Raw genomic sequence first — 22,825 nt, forward strand, 5'->3', positions numbered from 1 at the left:
AAGATCAGGTACGAAGGTCAGACCAAGGTCACAACCAACCTGATTTATTACTCTAGGGCTTACGTTATGGGATAATTTGTGGTGCTCAATTCGAATTTATTGACAGCAAGAACCGCATAAGACATCTCCCATTAACTTTTTAGAAGTCAGAAGAGGTCATTGACCTAAGATGATCCGGGTCGAAATTTTGTTTTAAAAACATACCGCCCAGCGTAATCTTTGTCGCTTGTTCAAATGCAAAACTCAAGGCCGTCTTGTATGATTTTGGTCACCATGACTCTCAAAAGGTCAAAAAAGGTCACTGACCTCAGATGGGCTTTTGACCTTTTGCTTAGAAACAGTTGCCTAGGCCCTTGGGGCTCTTTGGAGACCAACATGGAATTTGACCTTACTTGACCTTATTTGACCTGAAGGTCATGACCTAGGAAGCTCAAACTGTGATCTAAGTGAGTTCACCTACAGGTAAAGACTCCCTGTAAATTTGGTGTCTCTAGCTTTCTTAACTCCCGAGATCTCAGGGGTCAAATTGATCCCCCACCCGAGCGAATGGTATCTAGCCGGCCACCCGGGCGCGTGTTAAGCCTTTGAAGTCCATTTCTATCATTCTGGTTTTAGATTGCAAGGTCAGGTCATTCCAGTTCAAACCGGGTTAAACCTGATGTTTGAGGCCGCCTTGACAGTTTGAATGCCATGCGACTTAAACCTTACTGGCACATATCACACGGCGCTGAAAACCGTTTTAAGAATGTTTATTCCATTGGTGCGGCTTACTTCGTTCTTAGTTGGCCGGTCGGACGGACCACTGCAGCGATAACCCTCGTTTCTTTGACCAGGCACGACATGTCCCGGGTCACGCCTGTCGATGGGGGATCATTGCCCATTGAATGGTTTTCTCGGAATTATTTAACGCCATTTCCTGACTGTTGTGTCATGTGAAGTTACTGAGATAACCAGAGAAACTGTACTAACTACTCAAGCGTAGCTAAAGTGTTAACTACTCAAGTGTTGATTTGACCCTTATGGCACGACTTGTGTCAGTCGTCACAATCTGCACCGTTTAAGTCATGCCTATCCGATTCAGTTCGATTCAGCTTTCCAGTGTCATATTTCCCCTGGGTTTGGTTTGGTTCGTTTGCCACGCTGGCCTTGTAAGGCGACGGCGTAAAAACGTTGGTGCAGCGGGGCTAATTTTTACTGTTGTCTGGTTACCGGAGTCCCTGTAGTCAAGCTTTCCCCAGTGCTTGATGAGCGACGAGCGTTACCGAGCGACCTGTGCGGAGTTTTTCCCCATCAAGTCTTCAAATTTTGCCGACAGGGCATGACAATGACGTACATTGCGTCTGCTGCGCGTCCTCCTGTGCTTCCCATCCTACAACATCGACGCATTCAAGACACACCCACGCCTCCCGACAAATGAATGCTGAGTTACTGCAAAGTGTCGGGTACTGTAATGAAATGCGTGTGATGTGATCTTTGGCCTGTGATGAAGCCAGGTTCACAGCCCTTTACATCCGTCTGTCGCGGGAGTTCTGCTGCTCGGTCTCGAGTCGGAGACCTCACCAGCCGGCAGGGCAGGCTGGGTATGCAGATTTTGTCTCGCACCTCACCGCACCAGAGTGTGCAATATCCGCATTGTATGAATCAGTCATAGGCGGGAACTGATGCTTTGAGAATGTTATAATATCTGTGATGCGTCCCAGCAAGAGTCCCACCAGATACGACAGACGGCTCCTATTGCAGGAAGTGGCGCCCGGGCCCATGGGTCCGATCGGGACGGAAGCCTGCATCTCTAATGTGCCGTGCACTGTGGGGAGCCTGGGGCTAGGCGAGGCCGGCGACCTTGGCCCCGGGTCAGTGTGTGTAGGCTCGCACGGCGCGACGGGTCGGAAATCACTATGGAACGCCAGCGGGCCGCTGTCTGCTCTTGGGTAAGCGCGTCTTTGGGGGGCGTCTGCCTGACAGGACTGTCCGGCGTCAGGCGAGCTGTGAGCCAGCGGTCGACCCGGGCGAACTTTGCAAGGATAAGTGCTTACAATGTAATCCCGACTGCGGTGATTTTACGGTCTGCACACTCCGGCATACCATACCTGATTTTCCTAAAGTGTCGCGTAATAACTACGGCAGAATCAAAGGTGGAACGTTTTGTCTATTTGGGGGAGGGGGGCTTGTTAGAAACCCCACTCCGCGACACCTCCACCCCCACCCCACCTTAATGTTGGGCAGGGCCCCTACGACATTAGGCTGGGCCCCGCAATATTGGGCTGGGTCTCCACCACACTGAACCAGGTCCCAATACTTTACTAGTTCATTGAAATAAACATAACTTGGCAGTTGTTCTTAAAATCTGACACCACGGAAATATATTTCCAATCCATGTTTGTACTTTTAACGTGTCCCTGAGACATGACATATCTAATTATGGAACTATTCGGTGCGAAAGGCTCCAATGCTATTGGCTGTGCTGGTGAAATCAGGCGCCAACATCGCATTTCAGGTAACAGTGAGCGAATGCGGAATTCGAGCGCGCCGCCGCATCAGCCTCGTGAGACGCAGGTCACTGGTCGAGCCATATAGGGCCCATAGCTGAAGAGCAACGAAAAAACGCTCCAGATTTTTTAGGTGTACTATTAGATTGCACAATGTTCCAAGATTCCAAGATTGTTCCATGGGAGGGGCCGCGCTTCACTACCTTGCCCCTGGAACTAACTTGTTGTCCCCCCCCCCCCCCTCTCACAAAATATCCCGGCTTTCGGCCTTTCATTTTCAGATCCTTCTTTTTCTTCGCAAGCTATCGTCCTTTTCGCATCGTGAAAGGCTAGTTATAGGTGGTTGTGTATGGACACCGTGCACATTTGTCTTTTTCAGAGACCGATCAACTAACGTGCGTCAACAACGAAATCAGCAGGAAGTTGCATGTTTAGATAATTAACATCATAGTGAATGCTTGCGTGTCATTGGTGCTTTACGACACCGCAACTGTACGACTCCCGCCTCTCACCCTGGTAGATGGGGCGGGGACCCAACTGAGTGGAGCGTCATGGTGAATAGGTAAACGCAAAGGCAATAACTTGTACACGATGTCTAAGCCGCGATGTCACTCAAGTGACATGTGACGCAAAGATTGAAATGGTGGTGGTAGAAAGCAGCGAGGGTATTGAAATTCGCATGCTTTTGAAGCGATCTACTTTATTGTAATGAAACATATGGCCAGCTCCTTGGAAAAGTAAAATGCGTTGTGTTGTCAGCTTGGAAACAATCCGAATTTCAGCTGCATGGTATCGCAAAGGAGTGCGAAAATTGCTAAATTCTAACTTAAGTATGTGACCCGCGTGATGCATAAGTAATATGAGTTCCACAGGTTAAAAAACAGATGGCTTTAAGGTATACTACATATCCGAAATGCGCAATTATATTGCATCTGAAGGAAAGAATTCATCGGAAAACGCGGCTGCTGTTTTTGCGATGAACCTGCCAAAAAACGAAGCATGACGCATGTAGTCGCGCACCCTTTTACGAGGCGCCAGCGACTGCAGAAGGCATCTTAGCGCTCAGGGACCATGACGCAGCCTGGCTTCGTACACTGGCCCCTCACGTGGGAGCCAAATGCCCAAACCACTCGGCCGTCATGCCCCCAATAAGAGAAGATCGTTATCGTGTAGATCTGGAGCGTTTGCACCCGCATTTGTTTGGTCGCGCCAGTACCCAACCACGTATGTTATGGGACGCGCGCAGTTTTGCTATGGCGAAGGCTAGCTTGTGTTGTCAATGTCTCCAAAGATGTCGATTATGCGCAATATTTCGGACATCTAAAAACGTGATCTGATGACATGTCACAAACTAGGTATGTGTATGGGTTTCTTTTTCAAATTAAAGTTCAGCGGCTGTTAAAAGTGTGAAAAGTGATTATCACTTTGACAAACAACAGTAGTCCTTTCTTAACGCCAAGACGGAACGACTCAGTTGTGCGTGATCTTCCCTATCCACAAAGCGGCTACACGAGTTTGTTATCGCCTGAAAAATACGAACATATTCGACTGCTGGTGTTGTTGCCTTACACATTTATCATCCTCATTGCTGAAGAGGGATCTTGCATAAGTTGTTAAATGCATTTGCGAGGAAGAGAAGAAGAGAAGAAGAAGGAGTGGAGGAAGAAGAAGAAGAAGAGGAAGAAGAGGAAGAGAAGAATAGAGAAGACAGTGGTAATACCCTTATTCCTCGTAGAAAAGCCAGGAGAATGGACAGAGAGATGCGTTGCTATTTCGGCAACATCCTTTCATCATAACGAATATCAGTAGTAGATTCAAAATCGTTTGCCGATCCTGCTCAGGGTTTTAGGCAAGGAACGATTGCTAGTCATTGCTACGATATCCATTTATAAAAGCATATTCTTACAAAAATTAGGCTCATCAAACCGGACTCATCATGGTCGATTATGCTAACATGATACAAGCCTTGATGCGTGGTGCGTGCTAGTTTAAGATCATTCACATGTTTGAATGGTTCCTGACGAGTGATGCGCGATGCCTGTTGAATTGAAATTTAAATTGGAATAATAATAATTTATTATTAATAATGAATATAATAATAATATGTTATAATATAAATATAATACGTAAAAATAATATATAATATAATAATTAATACATATAATACAACTAAAATATCGAGCAGCATCGGCGGGAAAATTTTAATTTGATGCTGATATTCGTTTCGATACATGCATAATACCAAGATATCAACGCCGACCAAGCTGACCAGGAATTTCGTCAGAGTGTACGGAAATTCATTTTGAAGACAAGGGCCATGGTTCCCCGAAATCAAGATTTTTGTGCTCGCACACGGGCCCCCGAAACCGATCGAGGATTTCGTTCGAGGTGGGAGGCACAACAAGCGCTGCGCCATGGGATTTGGTGTCTCATGAGAATACAGATTGGGGCCCTTTGTGGTGCCCTCTGGAATTAGGTGCCTGATAAAGAGCACGTAGTAAAGATATCTTGTGGGACTACCGCCAGTTAACTTAACTGGTTTCTAGCGCTAGTTTTTGGCATTTGTTCTAGAATTTGGCGTTACCGGCGATATACTCTGCGAACATTGACCTCAGCAGCCATCCGTAAGCTGACCAGACTTACCTGGCGCTGCCGCTCTGCCCACGGCTGAATACTTACAAGAGAATCGACCAGCGGGATTGGCGGGAAATCTCTCTAGGTTCAAATGCTGTCAGGAACCGATGGTTTACAGGGAATGTTCCACATATGTATGGGCTTTCGAGCTGAAGTAGACATCTTGAAGGTCATTCGGTGCAGTTCACAGTTCTACCCTTCCTAAGACCCCTCTAGTTCCTGAACTACACGCCCGCGAAGATGTGCAGGCTATTTCGCGCAAACTATTTCAAGGTCACCAGGGCATCGATGACGCTATCTTAGTTGTTTTAATCCTGCCATTATGTTGGACATGCGGTGATCAAGGCTAACAAAAATATGATTGTCGAATCGTTCATGTCTGGCGCTCGTGAGCACGATGTCCAGATATAACGGCCGTCAATTGGTCTCAGTTAACGTTGTGCGGGATATTTAGAAGCAATCAACGACGTATTTAGGAGCATATTTACATGAGGATATTTGGAATGGCAGAAAAATTGTGTTGTCTAGGGCAGTCTTTTCACTTAATGGTGCGCCAATAGTTATAACTTAGGTTATTTCATCATATATGATGCTTGCTTCGACACCTTCAAATGGGGTACATTTTCTTTAAGCCTTTCCTTCGATACGCCGCTCCCAGGCGTTACACTGAATTCTGTAAATGTGTGCCCTCCTTCCCCCTCCCCCCTGTGACAGACCTCATGAACGTGTAGCGCACCTCTGCCGGGTCCGCTGAGGGTCCTTGTGAGGGTCCTTGTGACTTTCTCGCGGCTCTGACTCTGGCTCTGCTCTGACTCCGATCTTATCATTGACTGCGCTCTGACCATGACTTTGCTCTGGCTTGGCCCTGAATCTGACCCGTTTCTGACTCTGCCTCGGCTGTGGCTTTGGCTCGAATCTGATTCGGTTCTGAGCCTGAATTGGCTCTGACTCTGACTCGGCTCTGGTTCTGGCTCCGACTGGGTTTTGACTCTGACTCGGCTCTGGCTCCGACTGGGTTTTGACTCTGACTCGGCTCTGACCCTGACATGGCCATTCGCAGGCGCTGGCCGCGCTCTGCGTGATTGTCTCTGGCCAGGCAGTAGCACCAAGTCTGGACGAGCCGCGGGCGGACGGCGCCGCCGCCGCGCTCTTCAGCGCAGGTGAGGCGGTCGAGGAGCGGCGGAGGAGCCCTCTGTGACGCGGACAGCCGACACAGCCGGCACCGTCTCACCAGCGGTACACCCGCAGGCGGTCCGGCGGCGCCGGCCCGGTGTCGGCGAGTTTCGATCAGATACCACCAGGGGAAAGTATCGCGCTCCGGTGTCGGGAGGGCATGAGGATGAGGGAGGGGGTCGTTAAAGAGGGCGCTCAAGGAAAGCCTTCTTTCCGTGTTGGGGCTGCATGCCCATTGTATGTATGTTCAAGTTTTTTAAGGCACCCCGGAAGATTATTTGTACAGTCCATTTGTCGACGAACGTGAGTATATGTTTTGCGATGCGTACGGAGATAGCTGCCGCAGCTATACGGGCGCTCGGAGCACGGGCTACTTATTTCAGTGTCAGCAGTGCCAGTAACCGCCACCGTCAATGTGATGAGTCTTTACAAAGTGTGTGTACAGCACTAGATACTTTATCGCACGTGGAAAAGTTGTTCATACAGCCACGTGCTCCCTCTGTTGAACATGTGGTGAACAAGCGTAGAATGTACTGTGCGCGGCGTGTCAATATTTCTGAACAGATCAGGCATTTGTACGGGTAACCCAGTGTTGCCCTCCCTCATCCCAGCTGTCAGGTCCGTCGTTGAAAACGAGCGGAGTGTCCCAAATTCGAGAGCGGCCGTGCAGCCCGGTTCATAGCTCCGCTCGTCCACGGTTGGCCTCTGCCTTGCGAGTGACTGAATAACCCGCAGTTTGAAGGATCTGGTGACACCTGCAGTCGCTGTGTGCACTTGCGTACGTGTCAAGAGTAGGGCTTGGGTTTTTTAACTGAACACCACACGCATGGAGGGGAGTAGGACTGCACCGTTCACATAGCCGAGGGGAATAGGACTGCACCGTTCACATAGCCTAGGGGATTAGGACTGCACCGTTCACACAGCCAAGGGGCGTAGGACTGCACCGTTCACATAGCCGAGGGGATTAGGACTGCACCGTTCACATAGCCGAGGGGAGTAGGACTGCACCGTTCACATAGCCGAGGGGAGTAGGGCTGCACCGTTCACACAGCCGAGGGGAGTAGGACTGCACCGTTCACATAGCCGAGGGGAGTAGGACTGTACCGTTCACACAGTCGAGGGGACTAGGACTGCACCGTTCACATAGCCGAGGGAAGTAGGACTGCACAGTTCACATAGCCGAGGGGAGTGGGACTGCACCGTTCACACAGCCGAGGGGAGTCGGACTGCACCGTCCACAAAGCCGAGGGGATTAGGACTGCACCGTTCACACAGCCGAGGGGATTAGGACTGCACCGTTCACAAAGCCGAGCGCCGGACGTCCGGAGTCCCCGACCTGGTCCCTGTTCCGTCCGTGGATGACAAGCGTGTGGTCGTGCACTGATGGTGCTGGACCTCGTCCTACCCCGAACACGTAGTATTCGCGAACCAAACGCTGTAGTTGTTGGTGCCGGCTTTAGCATTCAGGATTTGGTACTAGGCCTGTCAGCTGCCTCATTCGACACCGATTATCTTCTGTTATCGTCCGCTTGCATCTGGACAAAACTGCTGCCACCAAGCGTTGCATCATCCATTGACTGCTGCCTTCTGGTGCTTCCCAGTATTTATACATTCTTACCGCGATCTCTTTGCCCTCAAAACCCTCTGCGTAATCGACGTGTGCCATGTTCTCCTCCACAATGTCCCCGGGCACTTGATACGGGTGGCGGGTCGAGCAACAAACCCAGCTGCTCACCGATGCCGGGCCCACTGAAATCGCTGCCGTACGTCAGACCCGCACCGACCAACCGCGGTCAACCTGGCGGCCTCCGTACATGCCGCAAAAGCCTGCCCTGCGCTCCGCCGTGACCCCGGCCGGGTGACTGGCGGGCCGCCGGTCAGCTGATAGCGGGGGGCCGGCCACACCAGCTGCAGAGCCCTGGTCTCGTTCCAGGGTTCCCGACCACCATCACCCAGTTCCAGTGTCCGCCCGGCTGGTGGCTGATCGTACGCAAGTGCGAAGGTCGGTGCACGCGCCGCGCCCCACGCGCCGTCTGTGGGCGCTCGGTGGGAGGACGAGAGCGATTCTTGTCTCTTGAGCCACTATCAACGTTATGTTGCGAGCATCCCCTCTCTGTGGGATTCTCCCTTTTCAGCCTCTCTCGGTGTTACTCTGTGGCCTGTAGTCTCTCTCTTGTGATCTTGTGGGGAGTCTCTCCTGTTTCCAGGAAAGCCTATTATTATTATTCTGTTGGCCGCTCTGTGTGTTCGGCCGCGAGCCTCTCACTACCGCCATATGAGCCGCTCTCAGTATTCTACCGTGAGTCTCTCTCTCGGTATTCTACCGCGAGCCTCTCTCACTTCCGCCCTGTGAGCCACTCTCAGCATTTTACCGTGAGTCTCTCTCGGTTTTCTACCGCGAGCCTCTCACTATTGCCCTTTGAACCGCTCTCGGTATTCTACCGTGAGTCTCTCTCTCGGTATTCTACCGCGAGCCTCTCTCACTTCCGCCCTGTGAGCCACTCTCAGCATTTTACCGTGAGTCTCTCTCGGTTTTCTACCGCGAGCCTCTCACTATTGCCCTTTGAACCGCTCTCAGTATTCTACCGTGAGTCTCCCTCGGTATTCTACCGCGAGCCTCTCTCACCACCGCCCTGTGAGACGCTCCCAGTGTTCTACCATGAGTCTCTCTCGGTATTCTACCGCGAGCCTCTCTCACTGCCGCCCTGTGAGACGCTCTCAGTGTTCTACCGTGAGTCTCTCTCGGTATTCTACCGCGAGCCTCTCACTATTGCCCTTTGAATCGCTCTCAGTATTCTACCGTGAGTCTCTCTCGGTATTCTACCGCGAGCCTCTCTCGCTGCCGCCCTGTGAGACGTTCTCAGTATTCTACCGTGAGTCTCTCTCGGTATTCTACCGCGAACCTCTCTCACTACCGCCCTGTGAGACGCTTCCAGTGTTCTACCGTGAGTCTCTCTCGGCATTCTACCGCGAGCCTCTCTCGCTGCCGCCCTGTGAGCCGCTCTCAGTATTCTACCGTGAGTCTCTCTCGGTATTCTACCGCGAGCCTCTCTCACTGCCGCCCTGTGAGACGTTCTCAGTATTCTACCATGAGTCTCTCTCGGTATTCTACCGCGAGCCTCTCTCACTGCCGCCCTGTGAGACGTTCTCAGTATTCTACCATGAGTCTCTCTCGGTATTCTACCGCGAGCCTCTCTCGCTGCCGCCCTGTGAGCCGCTCTCAGTATTCTACCGTGAGTCTCTCTCGGTATTCTACCGCGAGCCTCTCTCACTGCCGCCCTGTGAGACGTTCTCAGTATTCTACCATGAGTCTCTCTCGGTATTCTACCGCGAGCCTCTCTCGCTGCCGCCCTGTGAGCCGCTCTCAGTATTCTACCGCGAGCCTCTCTCACTGCCGCCCTGTGAGACGTTCTCAGTATTCTACCGTGAGTCTCTCTCGGTACTCTACCGCGAGCCTCCCTCACTGCCGCCCTGTGAGACGCTCTCAGTACTCTACCGTGAGTCTCTTTCGGTATTCTACCGCGAGCCTCTCTCACTGCCGCCCTGTGAGCCGCTCTCAGTATTCTACCATGAGTCTCTCTCGGTACTCTACCGCGAGCCTCCCTCACTGCCGCCCTGTGAGCCGCTCCCAGTGTTCTACCATGAGTCTCTCTCGGTATTCTACCGCGAGCCTCTCTCCCTGCCGCCCTGTGAGCCGCTCTCAGTATTCTACCGTGAGTCTCTCTCGGTACTCTACCGCGAGCCTCCCTCACTACCGCCCTGTGAGACGCTCCCGGCTCTGACGCGCTGCTCGCGCTGACAGACATCAACGAATGCAGCGGGCAGCAGCAGCCGTGCCCGGGCCTACACACGGTCTGCCGCAACACGCCCGGCAGCTACCGGTGCCAGTGCCGCCGCGGTCACATCGGCGACCCCTACTCGTTCGCCGGCTGCCTGCCAGGTCAGCACTTCAGCGTCCAGCCGTGCCCACAGCGGCTGCGATGCATGCGAGATGTGATTTCCGCTCTCCGAAGGCAGAGGGACGTCTTCAGAGGCTGTCTGGCTGAGGCTGGTTTGGGGCGTGGCTGACGACTAACACGGCACCTGAAAAGGGCATTTGGGGTACTAAATGCTTAAAATACTCAAAGCATCGTTATTAAATGTGAGTTTAAAGATAGTCCTCACTGCATGCATCGCTAACTCACTTTACGTACGGCCTACATCACTATTATGCCCACGTCGGGTCAATTTTACAGCGTTTATTTGGAAAGGCATGGCTATTTCGATGCCTTACGGTGCGATTAGACTTTTGCGGTGATGGCACGGTAGAATTTATCTCGTGTGTCAAAGCATTGCCACACTGGATGACGAATGATTGTGATTTTGGCAGCGCATTTCTGTTTAATTGATATTACACATTCACGTACTTTGCATTGCATCAATGTACTTGAAACTATACGGAGCAAATTATGGCGGTGTGCAGGCAAAGTTAGTGCAAATCTTGTTCAACGAAATTTTGTTTTTTACATTGATGGGCACTGGGTTCGATGGAAGAATTCTGTGAAAGTTGCTGCCTCAAGTGGAAGACTTACTTGAAGATACAGCCAAGAAAATCAGCTTTGCTAACTGGACAAAACGTTTAAAATGGATATGCCAATGTAGAATTTTAGGGAACTGTTCCACATTTGTATGGGGTTTTGCGCTGAAATAGGCATTTTGAAGATCACTCGATACAGTTCACACCCCTGCCCTTCTTAAGACCTAAACCTCTCCGGCTGTTGAGCTGCCCACCCATAAAGATGAGGAGACTGGTACGTGCGGACTATTTCAAGGCTAACCAGGCATCCATGACGTCATCATAACGTCATTCAATTCCTGCCATTCCACTAGACATGCGGCGTTTAAGACCGATCAAAACTTAATGGTAGAGTCGTTCATACTGGCCTTCAGGAGCGCGATTTTTCATGTAGAAGGCCGTCAGCTAGCTCTCAACCAATGTTGCGCAAGGTACGATAACGCAACCACACGGTAACGCATTCAAGAGCATATTTACTAAATATAGAAACTTTGTGGGCTAGATCAGTCTCTGCCAGCTACAAGTATATTTATGGTTAAAAGTGAGCTTATTTCATCACATCTGACGGCTGCTTTCATATCTCCAGATGTGGCATGAACGCAGCTCTGCCCGACGTGTGCCGTTTTCAATTTAATGACACTTGTTCTTGTTGGCATCAAATCCCTGCGTAATTAGTTTTCCGACTGTTGAAAGCACCATGTTTTTTGTAGACATGATCTACTTGATTTGTAAACACAACGAATGTGAAATGCATGACAATGCTTTGATCGTCCCTTTACTCCCATGCTGAAATGTGACATATTTCTGCTTTGTCTCCGATGCACGCATTTAACCACCTCTCTTCAAGTGGAAAATCTAAAAGCGGTAAAGCGACATGATCCCATCTCATTCTCCATTCGGTTCGTGATCCATACCAGGGATGGGTTGACCCATGCATCTTTACGCAAATCTATGCGTTTTTCCTCGTCATTTTAAGATGCATGCAAATTCAGAAATCATTCGGAGAGGATTTACAATGGCGGATATGGTTTCCGGAGACCTCAGCACGTGATGAGCACTAAGTTGTAACAAAAGGCTACCTGAGTAAACCGAATACGTAACACATGTTTTATATTATTTTAATTATTCATTGTTGTGATTATAGCAATATAATGACTGCATCATCACCGAGGTAATGCCCGGCTATATAATCCTTGCTGGCAAATAATCTGTAATTGTACGCTGACCGCATGCGGTTTATGCCCCCCCCCCCCAAAAAAAAATATGACTTCCTTGCTTGCTTTCTTTGTTGACAGTTTTCGACTTGCCAACACATTTTACTGTAACTGTGGCACGCAGCGAATCAACCCGCCGCGGGCCACACGCTGTTTTCAATGTGCGACTACAGTTTTTGCTTGTTACGCCTGGCCCGAGTACTTGTTCTCAACATGCGCATCAGAACGCTCCAAACGGGGTGGCCTCTTAAAAACACCGACCTCGTCTAAAGTCACTGTGTTTAGAAAGGTATTCATAACATTATGAATTACACAACGTCATGTGCGAGCATGTAACTTCAAAAAAACATACAGGAACTTCATCTTAATTGAGTCAGACACGGTGCTTATTGTTTGTATGCAAGCTGGGCTTTGGGAATCACGTGGTTGCCGTAAGGCGTTGGTGAGAAATCGTCAGGTGAGCATGATAATGTTGCGGAAAAATGAGGTGCCTGCTAAGAGTAAAAGAGACGAGAAGAATATCAAGAAAATTTCAAAACGATGTACATTAAATGGAAAATGTCCTACGAGTAGCATAACCATTTCGCCTCTTTGATTGTCTCTGATTTTGGATACGACAGTTACTGATATGCACATCTCAATTTTAGTGACCATATGGGCAGTGCAGAATTCCCCGTCGAACTTCTCCACTCCCCACACCATTTTCTTCGCCAACAACAGAGCAGAAGCCCTGGAATGTGAGTGGACCAGGGCAGGTCCAGCCAACTGAGTCGGTAGGATGACACGCTATTCCGGTATCTGCTCTGAGATAGAGATGCGATGTGTTGCTAGTCGGCTCTCATGCGATGTGTTGCTAGTCGGCGACGTGTCCGGCTGTTGCCACCCGGCTCTCATCTGTGACGTGTCCCGAGCTAAACTGCGAATGCCAAAGTCCGAAATGTTCCGTTTACAGATACTGGAATATGTGCGGAGCCGACCACTCCCACACGTCGGGTGGACACGACGACAAAACCAACAACCACCGATGATCCGGCTGGAAATCCTACAACGGAACCTACTTTAACGGAATCCACCACAACGGGACCTACCTTAACGGAACCCCCCACAACGACACCCACCGTAACGGGACCCCAAACAGCGGAACCCACCACAACGGAGCCCACCACAACGCAACCCACCACGACGGAGCCGACCACGACGCAACCAACCACGACGGAGCCGACCACGACGCAACCAACTACGACGGAACCGACCACGACGGAGCCGACCACGACGGAACCCACTACGACGGAGCCCACTACGACGGAACCGACCACGACGGAACCGACCACGACGGAACCCACCACGACAGAACCAATCACGACCGGATCTACAACGGCCCCCACCACGCCTATGAACGACCCGACCACAATACCTACCACTGATCGCACATTGATAATCGTCACGTCTGAAGCTACCACCCAGGGAACAACCACCGAATCTACTAAACCCACTAAACCCACTGGAGCCGCAGGTGATGTCACCACGGGTGACACTGACCTTCCATTCCCTAGCAGTTTTATCACCACAGTGAAAGTTCAAACAACCACCAGGCCAGGTGGGTGGTGACCATGTTCTTCGCAGGCAATCTGTGTGGGCTTTGATTAGAGTTGCTAACTTTGTGGATGTCCAGGTGTTTGACACAAATAATATGAACATAAACAGGAATCTGAAAATTGGCATATGGGTATGCTATGCAAAATAGGTGCCGTCAGTAGATGATATCATGGTTGACTTGCCATACAGCAATTGTGTGCGTCGCACAAGCGGATGTCTTATGCTCTATTGCCGGTGTGACGGCTGTTTTAGCAATGTGTGTTACCACGGGTTTCTGGGAGCCGCTTACCACGCGCACCAACATTTGAGCTCACAGGCGACATCACCCCTGTAAATGTGTATGGTCAGATGCTGGCGGGATGTGGCCGCTAGCTCCCCGCCGCCCTCCGTCCTGTTGGTCCGGCTGGGCCAGCGGCGGTGTCTGCTGCCCGCCCGGTGCCACCCGACCGTCAGCGCCTCCCTGCCGGCAGCCATCCCGCCGGGCTACTCGCGCTGCCTGTCGGCGGGCATCAACACCGGCTCCTTCCTCCGGCTGGTGACGCAGCCGACGCTGCCGTGGGCCGAGGCGGCGGTTGTCTGCCGCGCCCACCACCCCGACTCCCGGCTCGTCAAGATCACCGACGCCTCCCTCAACCGGTGCATGCAGACGGTAGGCGGCTAGCGCGCAGCGCCGTCGCCGCGGCCACGGCGCTACCGGCGCGGGCGGTCGCTGAGATGTTGAGTCGGTGGGGTGCACCGACAGGCACCCACCATAGGGACGCCGTTGGAACGCCCGAAGCTGTACCCACGCAGCACACATACTAGCGCAGGGAGCGTGCGCTGAGCCATATGTTGCGCAGATTATATTTTGTTTTGCGTCGTGTTTAATGTCATGTAACATTTTGTTTCAGATTCACATTAGCTGTGTTTCTCTGATTTAAAGGGATGTCTAAACGGTGGCTATTGCAGTGCCGAGATATGCCCATCTCTCCAGTTTAGAGAAACCGGCACGATTTATGCAGAAGTGTGCGCAGAAAGCAGCCGCGCGCCTGGGAAACCAGGGGTACGGGGTTCGGCCCCCGTGGCGCCCGTCCCTCCTGCCAGTGAGAGGCAGGTGACGCCGCATAGCCTCAGCAGCTAAGTGCATTGTTAAGCCCCAATGACGCCTAAAATACCTACGCAGAACGCATGGCCTGCGTGCCCTTGGAGCACTGGAGCATAACTATGGCAGCTTTAGTGTAACTGTAGCCGCTCGTATGGCTCTGACTTGCTGTGATCTGGCTTGCAGTGGCTGCAGTTCCAGAGGAACACCTACCACGCGTGGATCGGCCTGAGGCTAGTCGGAGGAGAGTTTCGCTGGCCGGATGGTAAGCTCCCGGGCGGATCCTCGGAGAGATCCTCGTACAGATCCCGGCAGATCCTCGGCAGACCCCCGGCAGAACCTCGTACAGATCCCGGCAGATCCTCGGGACAGATCCTCGAGACAGATCCCCTGCAGATCCTCGGGACAGATCCCTTGCAGACCCTCGGGACAGATCCTCGGGACAGATCCTCGGGACAGATCCTCGGGACAGATCCTCGGGACAGATCCTCGCACAGATCCTGGCAGATCCTCGGCAGACTCCCGGCAGAACCTCGGACAGATCCCCGGCCGATCCTCGGGACAGATCCTCAGCTGGAAAGAAGAGAGCAGAGAAAGACTGTGGCTTTACTAGCCCAGACATCATCTCACTCGTTCCACGTCTTGAGGCCTGGCAAAACGGAAACGCCGCGGGACCTCCGGTGCTGTCAGATCTGTACAGTGCATTCCTCGCCTGTCTCTTGCCGAGTTCTCTTCTGCCTCTATCTCCGCCGTGTCAGTCAGCGTGTCAGTGTCAGTGAGCAGGACCCTCCCCGCCGATGCGACGTCACCCCGCCGGTCTGTTGACACAGGCACGACCGCGGCCGGCTTGTTCGAGGCATGGGGCCGCAACCAGCCGCTCCAGCAGGCCACGCAGCAGTGCGTGCGCATCTACAGCTTCAACGGCTTCTGGGAGACCGCCGACTGCGACAGCGAGCTGGCCTTCTTCTGCGAAATCCCCGCCTGAGACGGTGGCGGTGGCGGAGGCGACGGTCCGCTGACTGCCAGTTACGACAGCGACGGTCCGCCGACTGCCAGTTACGACAGCGACGGTCCACCGGCTGCCAGTTACGACAGCGACGGTCCGCCGACTGCCAGTTACGACAGCGATGGTCCGCCGACTGCCAGTTACGACAGCGACGGTCTACCGGCTGCCAGTTACGACAGCGACGGTCCACCGGCCGCCAGTTACGACAGCGACGGTCCGCTGACTGCCAGTTACGACGGCGTGGTGGCGCCGGGGGGCCAGGCCTGGCGTCAGCGGCTGGGGAGACCGGCCGCGATCCCACGCCGACCGGCGCCACCGACCACCCGCGCTTGAAGAGCACCACGCTGCCCGGATCTCTGCTTGGCCGCCCCGCCGGGGGCTTCGCTTCTGCGCCGCTTCGGCACGTGTCGGGACTCGCTGGTGTAAGCCGCTGTGCCGCCTGCCGTACGCGTCCGGTTGATACACGTTCTTGTCGCTCCGCGGCGCCGATTTTACCGCGTTGCGAGATGCGTTGCCGCAGGCGCGACGACCCCCAGTATCGTCACGAGACTCACGCTCTGCGTGTGTGTATGAGTGTCGGTGGGTCGCGTCGGAGTGACGTGGTTGAGTGACGCAATACACGGTTGAGCTGAGTGAGGAATAGAGCGGGTGGGCGGGTCCGTGCTGCGCCATGTCGGCGAAGTGCGGCGTAACAAGTGCCACGGCAGGCCTTTGGGAGCGTGCAGATGCTTCCAAGGGTCTAAAAAGGAGTCGTTAGCATCGCTGACTGGCGTACCACAACTGTCCTGTCCGTTGTAAATCGCTCCTTTTGCTCCGTTTCTTGAGGTTGCAGACATACGTGCGAGGCAGGGTCTGTGCATCACTGGAACGTGGCACCGTACCGACGCGCTGCCCCGTCTGCCCCAGACACGAACTCTGTCACCGGAGCTGACAGTCATCTAAAGCCAACTCACAATTCCTGGTATAAAAGACGATCGTAACTCGTCACGCAGGAAACGCGAATGGCACGCCCGCAGCGCCGATAGCTGTATTCACCGCACGGTGAGCCGGGGGTAGCGGCGGACTCGGACCCGAGATGCGGCCCCGGGGCCAATGCGCCGACACACGTCCGCCAGACACTGACTGGCCTGTGAACCGGCTGCGAATTACAACTGTCCGCTGCTCGGCGTGCCAGGAAGTCAGCAGATGAAGGAAGACGACGACGCAATTAGCAGAATCGCGGCCGGGCTAACCTTGCGACCGGCGCGTGTCTTTAATCACCCCCGGACAGAACCTTCGAACTCATACATGAACAGACAGGCTTGATTCTCGGCGCCGGGCATTCGTCATGCGGGAAGCAGCGGCTGAGGGGAAGTTTGCTGACGCCAGCTATCCCGTTGCTGCGCACTCCCCTCCCGTCCTCAGCTGACGCCGCCGAGAGTTTCACCGTGCCCAAGTTCAACGAGCCAGATAGCACGATTGGGCGTCTGGTTCCGCGCAGGGGCGGCGGCAGCTGCTAGCAGGAGTGTGCATGAGCGTCCAACACCTCATCGGAGGCAATTCTTCGCCGAACCGGAGCCGGACGGCGCTGCGCGGGGGCCTCATGATGCGGCCGAGGACGGTAACCGCGCGTCAGTCCAGTCATTGTATATATGACGGGTGAACTACCGGGCCAGGGACCTGTCTTGCGACGGTCAGCACGTTCCTCTTCCAAGTCAACCCCATAGTTCCGCTACCCCATTCTGAGCACCGCTTGTCGCAGCAGCACCCGCTCTCCTACGCAAAGGTTAATCGTTAGCGCTTGGTCCACGCTGCCCCACGGGCTGAACGTCGCCAGCGTGGCGCCCGCCGATCCGGACCTGGACGCGCGCCTGCTCGCCGTCCAGCTGAGCAGGGGAGGGGGAGGCAGTCTGTGGACAAGTGTGGCTGTCGGGCGGGTGAGGACAGTCTCGGATCAGGCGTGCGTGCCCCCGACGGCCCAGCAGGCAACGCGCATGCCGACGCGCGCAGAGAAGGTGCGTGACCTCCGCCACCGGCAGGCGGACCGGAGGTGATTTCCCTCAGACAGCGGACCCAGACGCGATAGGAGGGCAGACCAGACAGTCTTCATCTCTAGGTCAGACCCGTTTCGTGGATGTCAGACAGGTGATGCAGCCAGTGCCCACTCTCACGTAACGGAGGGTGAAGAGGCACATGTCGCTCCCTCAGCAATGTGAGTTCAAGTCACTGCTGGTCACGGAAGAGCAAAGATAATCTTATTCTAAAAATAAGCTAATTCTGTTTGCTGTCGATTGAACGTGGTGATCTAGGGCGTGCCGTTCTGTCGAGCAGCCTTCCGTTTAAATCACGCCACGCGTTCATTATGCGGCAGTCCCAGCTGTCTCAATGACGTCCCACGACCCGTGGGAGGCATCTCTATTGACCCCGCACGTACGCTTCCAATGTTTCAGTAACGCCATTTGGTTTGTGACAGGCAACCTCACACAAACTCTGCCTCTGTCCCAGTGACGTCACCTTGCAATAACAGCTACCTGCTGCCCTCAAGCGAACCTCTGTAACTGTTCCAGTGACGTCACCTTGCAGCCAGTCTCACAGCTGCAGAAGCCCTCAGCGACCTCTGCAGCTCTCTCTGTGACGTCACCTTGCAGTAACAGCCTCATCTGCTGACCCCCCAACGACCTCTGCCGCCGTCCCAGTGACGTTACCTAACCGTCACAGTCTCACCTGCTGACGTCAAGCGACCTCTGCCGCTGACTCAGTGACGTCACCTTACAATCACGGTCTCACCTGCTGCCGTCAAGCGACCTCTGCCGCTGTCCCAGTGACGTCATCTTGCAGTCAGTCTCGCCTAGTGATCTCCAGTGACATCTGCACTTGTCCCAGTGACGTCACCTCGCGGTCAGTCTCACCTGCTGACCTCCAACGACATCTTGTTTACATGGGCAACTATGATTCGAATTAAGCGGAGGCCCGTCCTCGATCCGAACTATCGGGCCCATGCACACGCTCACACGCCGCTCCGCTAATTGGCCAAACATGGATCTTTGTGCCATTTATTGGACAACCTGCGGTTATCAGGAATTTTGTTGCACCAACGAGGGCTCTCGCGTCCGGGTCAAATGCCCCGGCCAGAAGTCGCCAGAGGGCCTTCCGCGCCAGGGAGGGCACCAATGTAGGACGTACATCTGTGAGAGCCTCAGGAAGAACCCATCCGGGGAACCCGCTTCCATGTCGCCAGAATGGCAGCTGGTAGACACCCCGAACTGGGACGGAATGCTCTGTAGGGAATTGCCTGAAAGGATAGTGTGCATCTAACTTTTCACTAATTGATTTTGGCTTCCGGTTGAACATTTCCAGATGAAATAGGACTGCCTGTGTTTATACAAGTTGCTGACCTCCCTTAGATTTACGGTCAATGTTCACGGGATTCCCAATATCTCTGTAGTGTGTGGACACCCTCCCTTTGATAATACAAACTACGCTTCTGTCCGGTGTGGAGAGCCTAAGCCTCACCTGCTGACCTCCAGCGACCTCTTCCGTTGTCCCAGTGACGTCACCTTACAGACACTGTCTCACCTGCTGACCTCCAGCGACCTCTGCAGCTGTCCCCGTGACGTCACCTCCCGCCGGCTGACCTGGCCCGACCTCGGCAGATGGCCCGTGCGGAGAGCGGCACGCGGCGCGACCAGCCGGCGTCGCGCTGGCCCGGCCTGCTGGCCGTGGCAGCGCTGCTGACGCTGCTGCTGGCGGTGTACCTGTACCCGTACCTGACGGCCGAGCCCCCACTGCCCGAGCTGGCCGACACCTGGTGGCTGAGGTCGCCGCGGCCCGACGTCGAGGACACGACCGTGCGGCCCTTCAGCATCACTTCCCCGCCCGGCCTCATGGACGACATCAGGGTCAGCGGACACCTTGGCCGAACCCACGGCTTTCCAGGAGTGGACTGACGTTAGAATGACGTCACTGGCCGTAAGCCGCTCTGGATGCTTGTCACGTAACGCTTATGAAGTGGGTGCATTTCTCGCCACGAATATGGCTTTACGGTATCAGGCGAAGTGGCTATAAATTGAAAGCCTATCCGTGGAGGCCGACCCCACGGGCCTTATGCCCCCCCCCCCCACACCCCTGTGACGGGCGCGCTCGTGTTCCGACCTGCAGGCCCGTCTGACGAAGGCGGAGAGTCGGCTGACGCCGCCATTGGAGGGCGCTGCCTTCAACTACGGCTTCAACAGCGACTACCTGCGAGAGGTGATGGAGCACTGGCGCACCAAGTACGACTGGAACCGGCGGCTGCAGCACCTCAATCAGTTCTCCCAGTTCAAGACAAACGTCAACGGACTGGACATCCACTTCATCCACGTCAAGCCCAAGGTACTGCCACAAACCGAGACGTGAATCAGCATCGCACGGGCCTGGGACCACACCCTCTGATCTGGAATCACACTCTCACTCGCGACACGTGTGTAACGCTGCTCGCGCGAGCAGAGAGCGGCCCGCCTTGGCTGATGTCCCATCCCGGCATGTAAGGTACCGATAATCTGGACGAAACTGCCTTCTAATCGCGTAGCCGAACGCACGGGGGAGCGCACAGCAGGCACGTTACAAACATAGTCGTGCTGCACCCCCTGCCTTAGGGCGTCTTACGTGACAAGAAATGAGTGGACCGCTGCTGTGCTGACCGCCCCGCACCCCTCAGACACCGAGTGACAAGTACCGGGTGGAGCCGCTGCTGTGCTGACCGCCCCGCACCCCTCAGGCACCGAGTGACAAGTACCGGGTGGAGCCGCTGCTGTACTGACCGCCCCGCACCCCTCAGATACCGAGTGACAAATACCGGGTGGAGCCGCTGCTGTACCGACCGCTCCGCACCCCTCAGGCACCGAGTGACAAGTACCGGGTGGAGCCGCTGCTGTACTGACCGCTCCGCACCCCTCAGGCACCGAGTGACAAGTACCGGGTGGAGCCGCTGCTGTACTGACCGCTCCGCACCCCTCAGGCACCGAGTGACAAGTACCGGGTGGAGCCGCTGCTGTACCGATCGCTCCGCACCTCTCAGGTACCGAGTGACGAGTACCGGGTGGAGCCGCTGCTGTACTGACCGCTCCGCACCTCTCAGGTACCGAGTGACAAGTGCCGGGTGGAGCCGCTGCAGTACTGACCGCTCCGCACCTCTCAGGTACCGAGTGACAAGTACCGGGTGGAGCCGCTGCTGCACTGACCGCTCCGCACCCCTCAGGTACTGAGTGACAAGTACCGGGTGGAGCCGCTGCAGTACTGACCGCTCCGCACCTCTCAGGTACCGAGTGACGAGTACCGGGTGGAGCCGCTGCTGCTGTTGCACGGCTGGCCCGGCTCGGTGGTCGAGTTCTACAGTGTGCTGCCGCTGCTGACGGCGCCGCGGCCCGGCCATCGGGTGGTGTTCGAGGTGGTCTGCCCGTCGCTGCCCGGATACGGCTTCTCGTCGGCGGCCGAGCGGCCCGGCCTGGGCGCGCCCGAGGTGGCTGCCGTCATGCGCAAGCTGATGCAACGGCTCGGCTTCGAGCGCTTCTTCGTGCAGGGCGGCGACTGGGGCGGCATCATCGCCTCCCACATGGGCACCCTGTTCCCGGAGCAGGTGGCGGGTAAGTGGTGCGGCGCGCCGCCGTCCAGGCGACACGGTCGCGGCGCGTGACGATGGACGTTCAGAATACGTGAATGCGGGCGTGTTGCATGATTTACCGCTGCGTTGTGCAAACGGCCACCGGTTATGCAGTACGCATTGCATCAACCAGCGATTAGATCGCACACGCGCTGCGTTAAAAACAAGATCCCAACCACGCTCCGCTGTGGATTGACCCGCCAGACCGTGATGCGAGCCGCACCAGCGTGGCCTCTGTGCACAGGCCCCAGGCGTAGCAGTCACGCGCCGCCGCCCCGCGCTCACCCGCCGGCGCTGTTACAGGCGTGCACACGAACTTTGCCGTGGCGGACACGTGGCGGATGCGGCTGCTGATGGCGCTGGGCAGCATCGTGCCAAGCTGGGCCGGCTCCGAGTTCTTCACCAGCCGGCTGTACCCGCTCGGCGAGAAGTTGGCCGTGCTGGCGCGCGAGACGGGCTACGCCCACCTGCAGGCCACCAAGCCGGACACAGTGGGCGTGGCGCTGTCGGACTCGCCCGCCGGCCTGGCCGCCTACATCCTGGAGAAGTTCTCCAGCTGGACCGACATGACCAACGTGGCGCGCGAGGACGGTGGCCTGACGCGCCACTTCTCGCTGGACGCGCTGCTCGACAACGTCATGGTGTACTGGCTGAGCGGCAGCGTGACGAGCTCCCTGCGGCTGTACGCCGAGACGTTCGGCCGGCGCGTGGCGGCCATGCAGCTGGACGCCATCCCGTGTCGCGTGCCCGTCGGCCTGCTGTACGCGCCCAACGAACTCATGCTGCTGTCGCCGGCGATGCTAGCCGGCAAGTTCGTGGATGTGGTGGCGGCGCGCCAGCTGGGGGACGGCGGCCACTTCCTGGCCATGGAGCGGCCGCACGAGCTGGCCGAGCACGTGTTCGTCACCGTCACCGCCATACGGCGCCGCGAGGAGCTGCAGCTGGAGAAGCAGCGGCAGGCCGAGCAGGAGAAACAGCGCCAGCGGGAGACGGAAAAGCAGCGACAACAGCGGGAGAAGGAGCAGCGGGAGCATCGCGCCCATCAGGACAAAGAGAAGCAGAAGCAGCAGCAGAAGCAGCACAAGCAGCACAAGCAGCAGAAGACAAAGCAGTAGTGAGACAAAAATGCGAGATGAGTAGTCTCATCACCATCGATCACCGACGGACCCATGGGGAAGGGATCAATATTTGCCATGAGACCGGACGGAAACTCCTACCAAAGGGTAAACTATGGCCCGCTTATTTAATCGCGCAGATAAAGCGTCGCGTTGCGCAATGAGGGGCTGGAGAAAATCAATAGAACGCCCAGAGGCGATGACGCTTCAGCGTTAAGAACGACCATAGCGAGTGAAACATGTAACGAACTGTTTTTGCAGCCAGGTATGCTAACCACGTCGTTTTGCAATCTGGCCACACCTAAACACCGTGTCACGTTTTCAGCAAAAGGGCATTGAAGCGTTTGC

The 22,825-nt window shown here is 54.9% G+C and overlaps 2 protein-coding genes across 2 annotated transcripts; both read left to right on the forward strand.

Annotated features, from left to right (window-relative positions):
- The first annotated feature begins 1,870 nt into the window (after positions 1 to 1,870).
- Positions 1,871 to 16,018, forward strand: LOC119103568 (flocculation protein FLO11). The gene is made up of 8 exons (XM_037227157.1): positions 1,871 to 1,928; positions 6,181 to 6,280; positions 8,227 to 8,295; positions 10,096 to 10,233; positions 13,015 to 13,659; positions 14,129 to 14,307; positions 14,926 to 15,004; positions 15,570 to 16,018. The coding sequence occupies exons 1-8, from the start codon at positions 1,896 to 1,898 to the stop codon at positions 15,722 to 15,724; spliced, it is 1,398 nt and encodes a 465-aa protein (XP_037083052.1). The 5' UTR covers positions 1,871 to 1,895; the 3' UTR covers positions 15,725 to 16,018.
- Positions 16,019 to 17,657: 1,639 nt separating this feature from the next.
- LOC119103822 (juvenile hormone epoxide hydrolase 1) lies at positions 17,658 to 22,806 on the forward strand. The gene is made up of 5 exons (XM_037227480.1): positions 17,658 to 17,739; positions 19,378 to 19,623; positions 19,883 to 20,095; positions 21,021 to 21,345; positions 21,666 to 22,806. Exons 1-5 carry the CDS (start codon positions 17,719 to 17,721, stop codon positions 22,475 to 22,477), a joined length of 1,617 nt encoding a protein of 538 aa, XP_037083375.1. The 5' UTR covers positions 17,658 to 17,718; the 3' UTR covers positions 22,478 to 22,806.
- The last annotated feature ends 19 nt before the right edge of the window (positions 22,807 to 22,825 follow it).

Source organism: Pollicipes pollicipes, unplaced genomic scaffold (genome assembly GCF_011947565.3).
Source record: "Pollicipes pollicipes isolate AB1234 unplaced genomic scaffold, Ppol_2.1 Scaffold_5724;HRSCAF=6776_pilon_pilon_pilon, whole genome shotgun sequence".
In the NCBI taxonomy this organism is placed as follows: domain Eukaryota; kingdom Metazoa; phylum Arthropoda; class Thecostraca; order Pollicipedomorpha; family Pollicipedidae; genus Pollicipes; species Pollicipes pollicipes.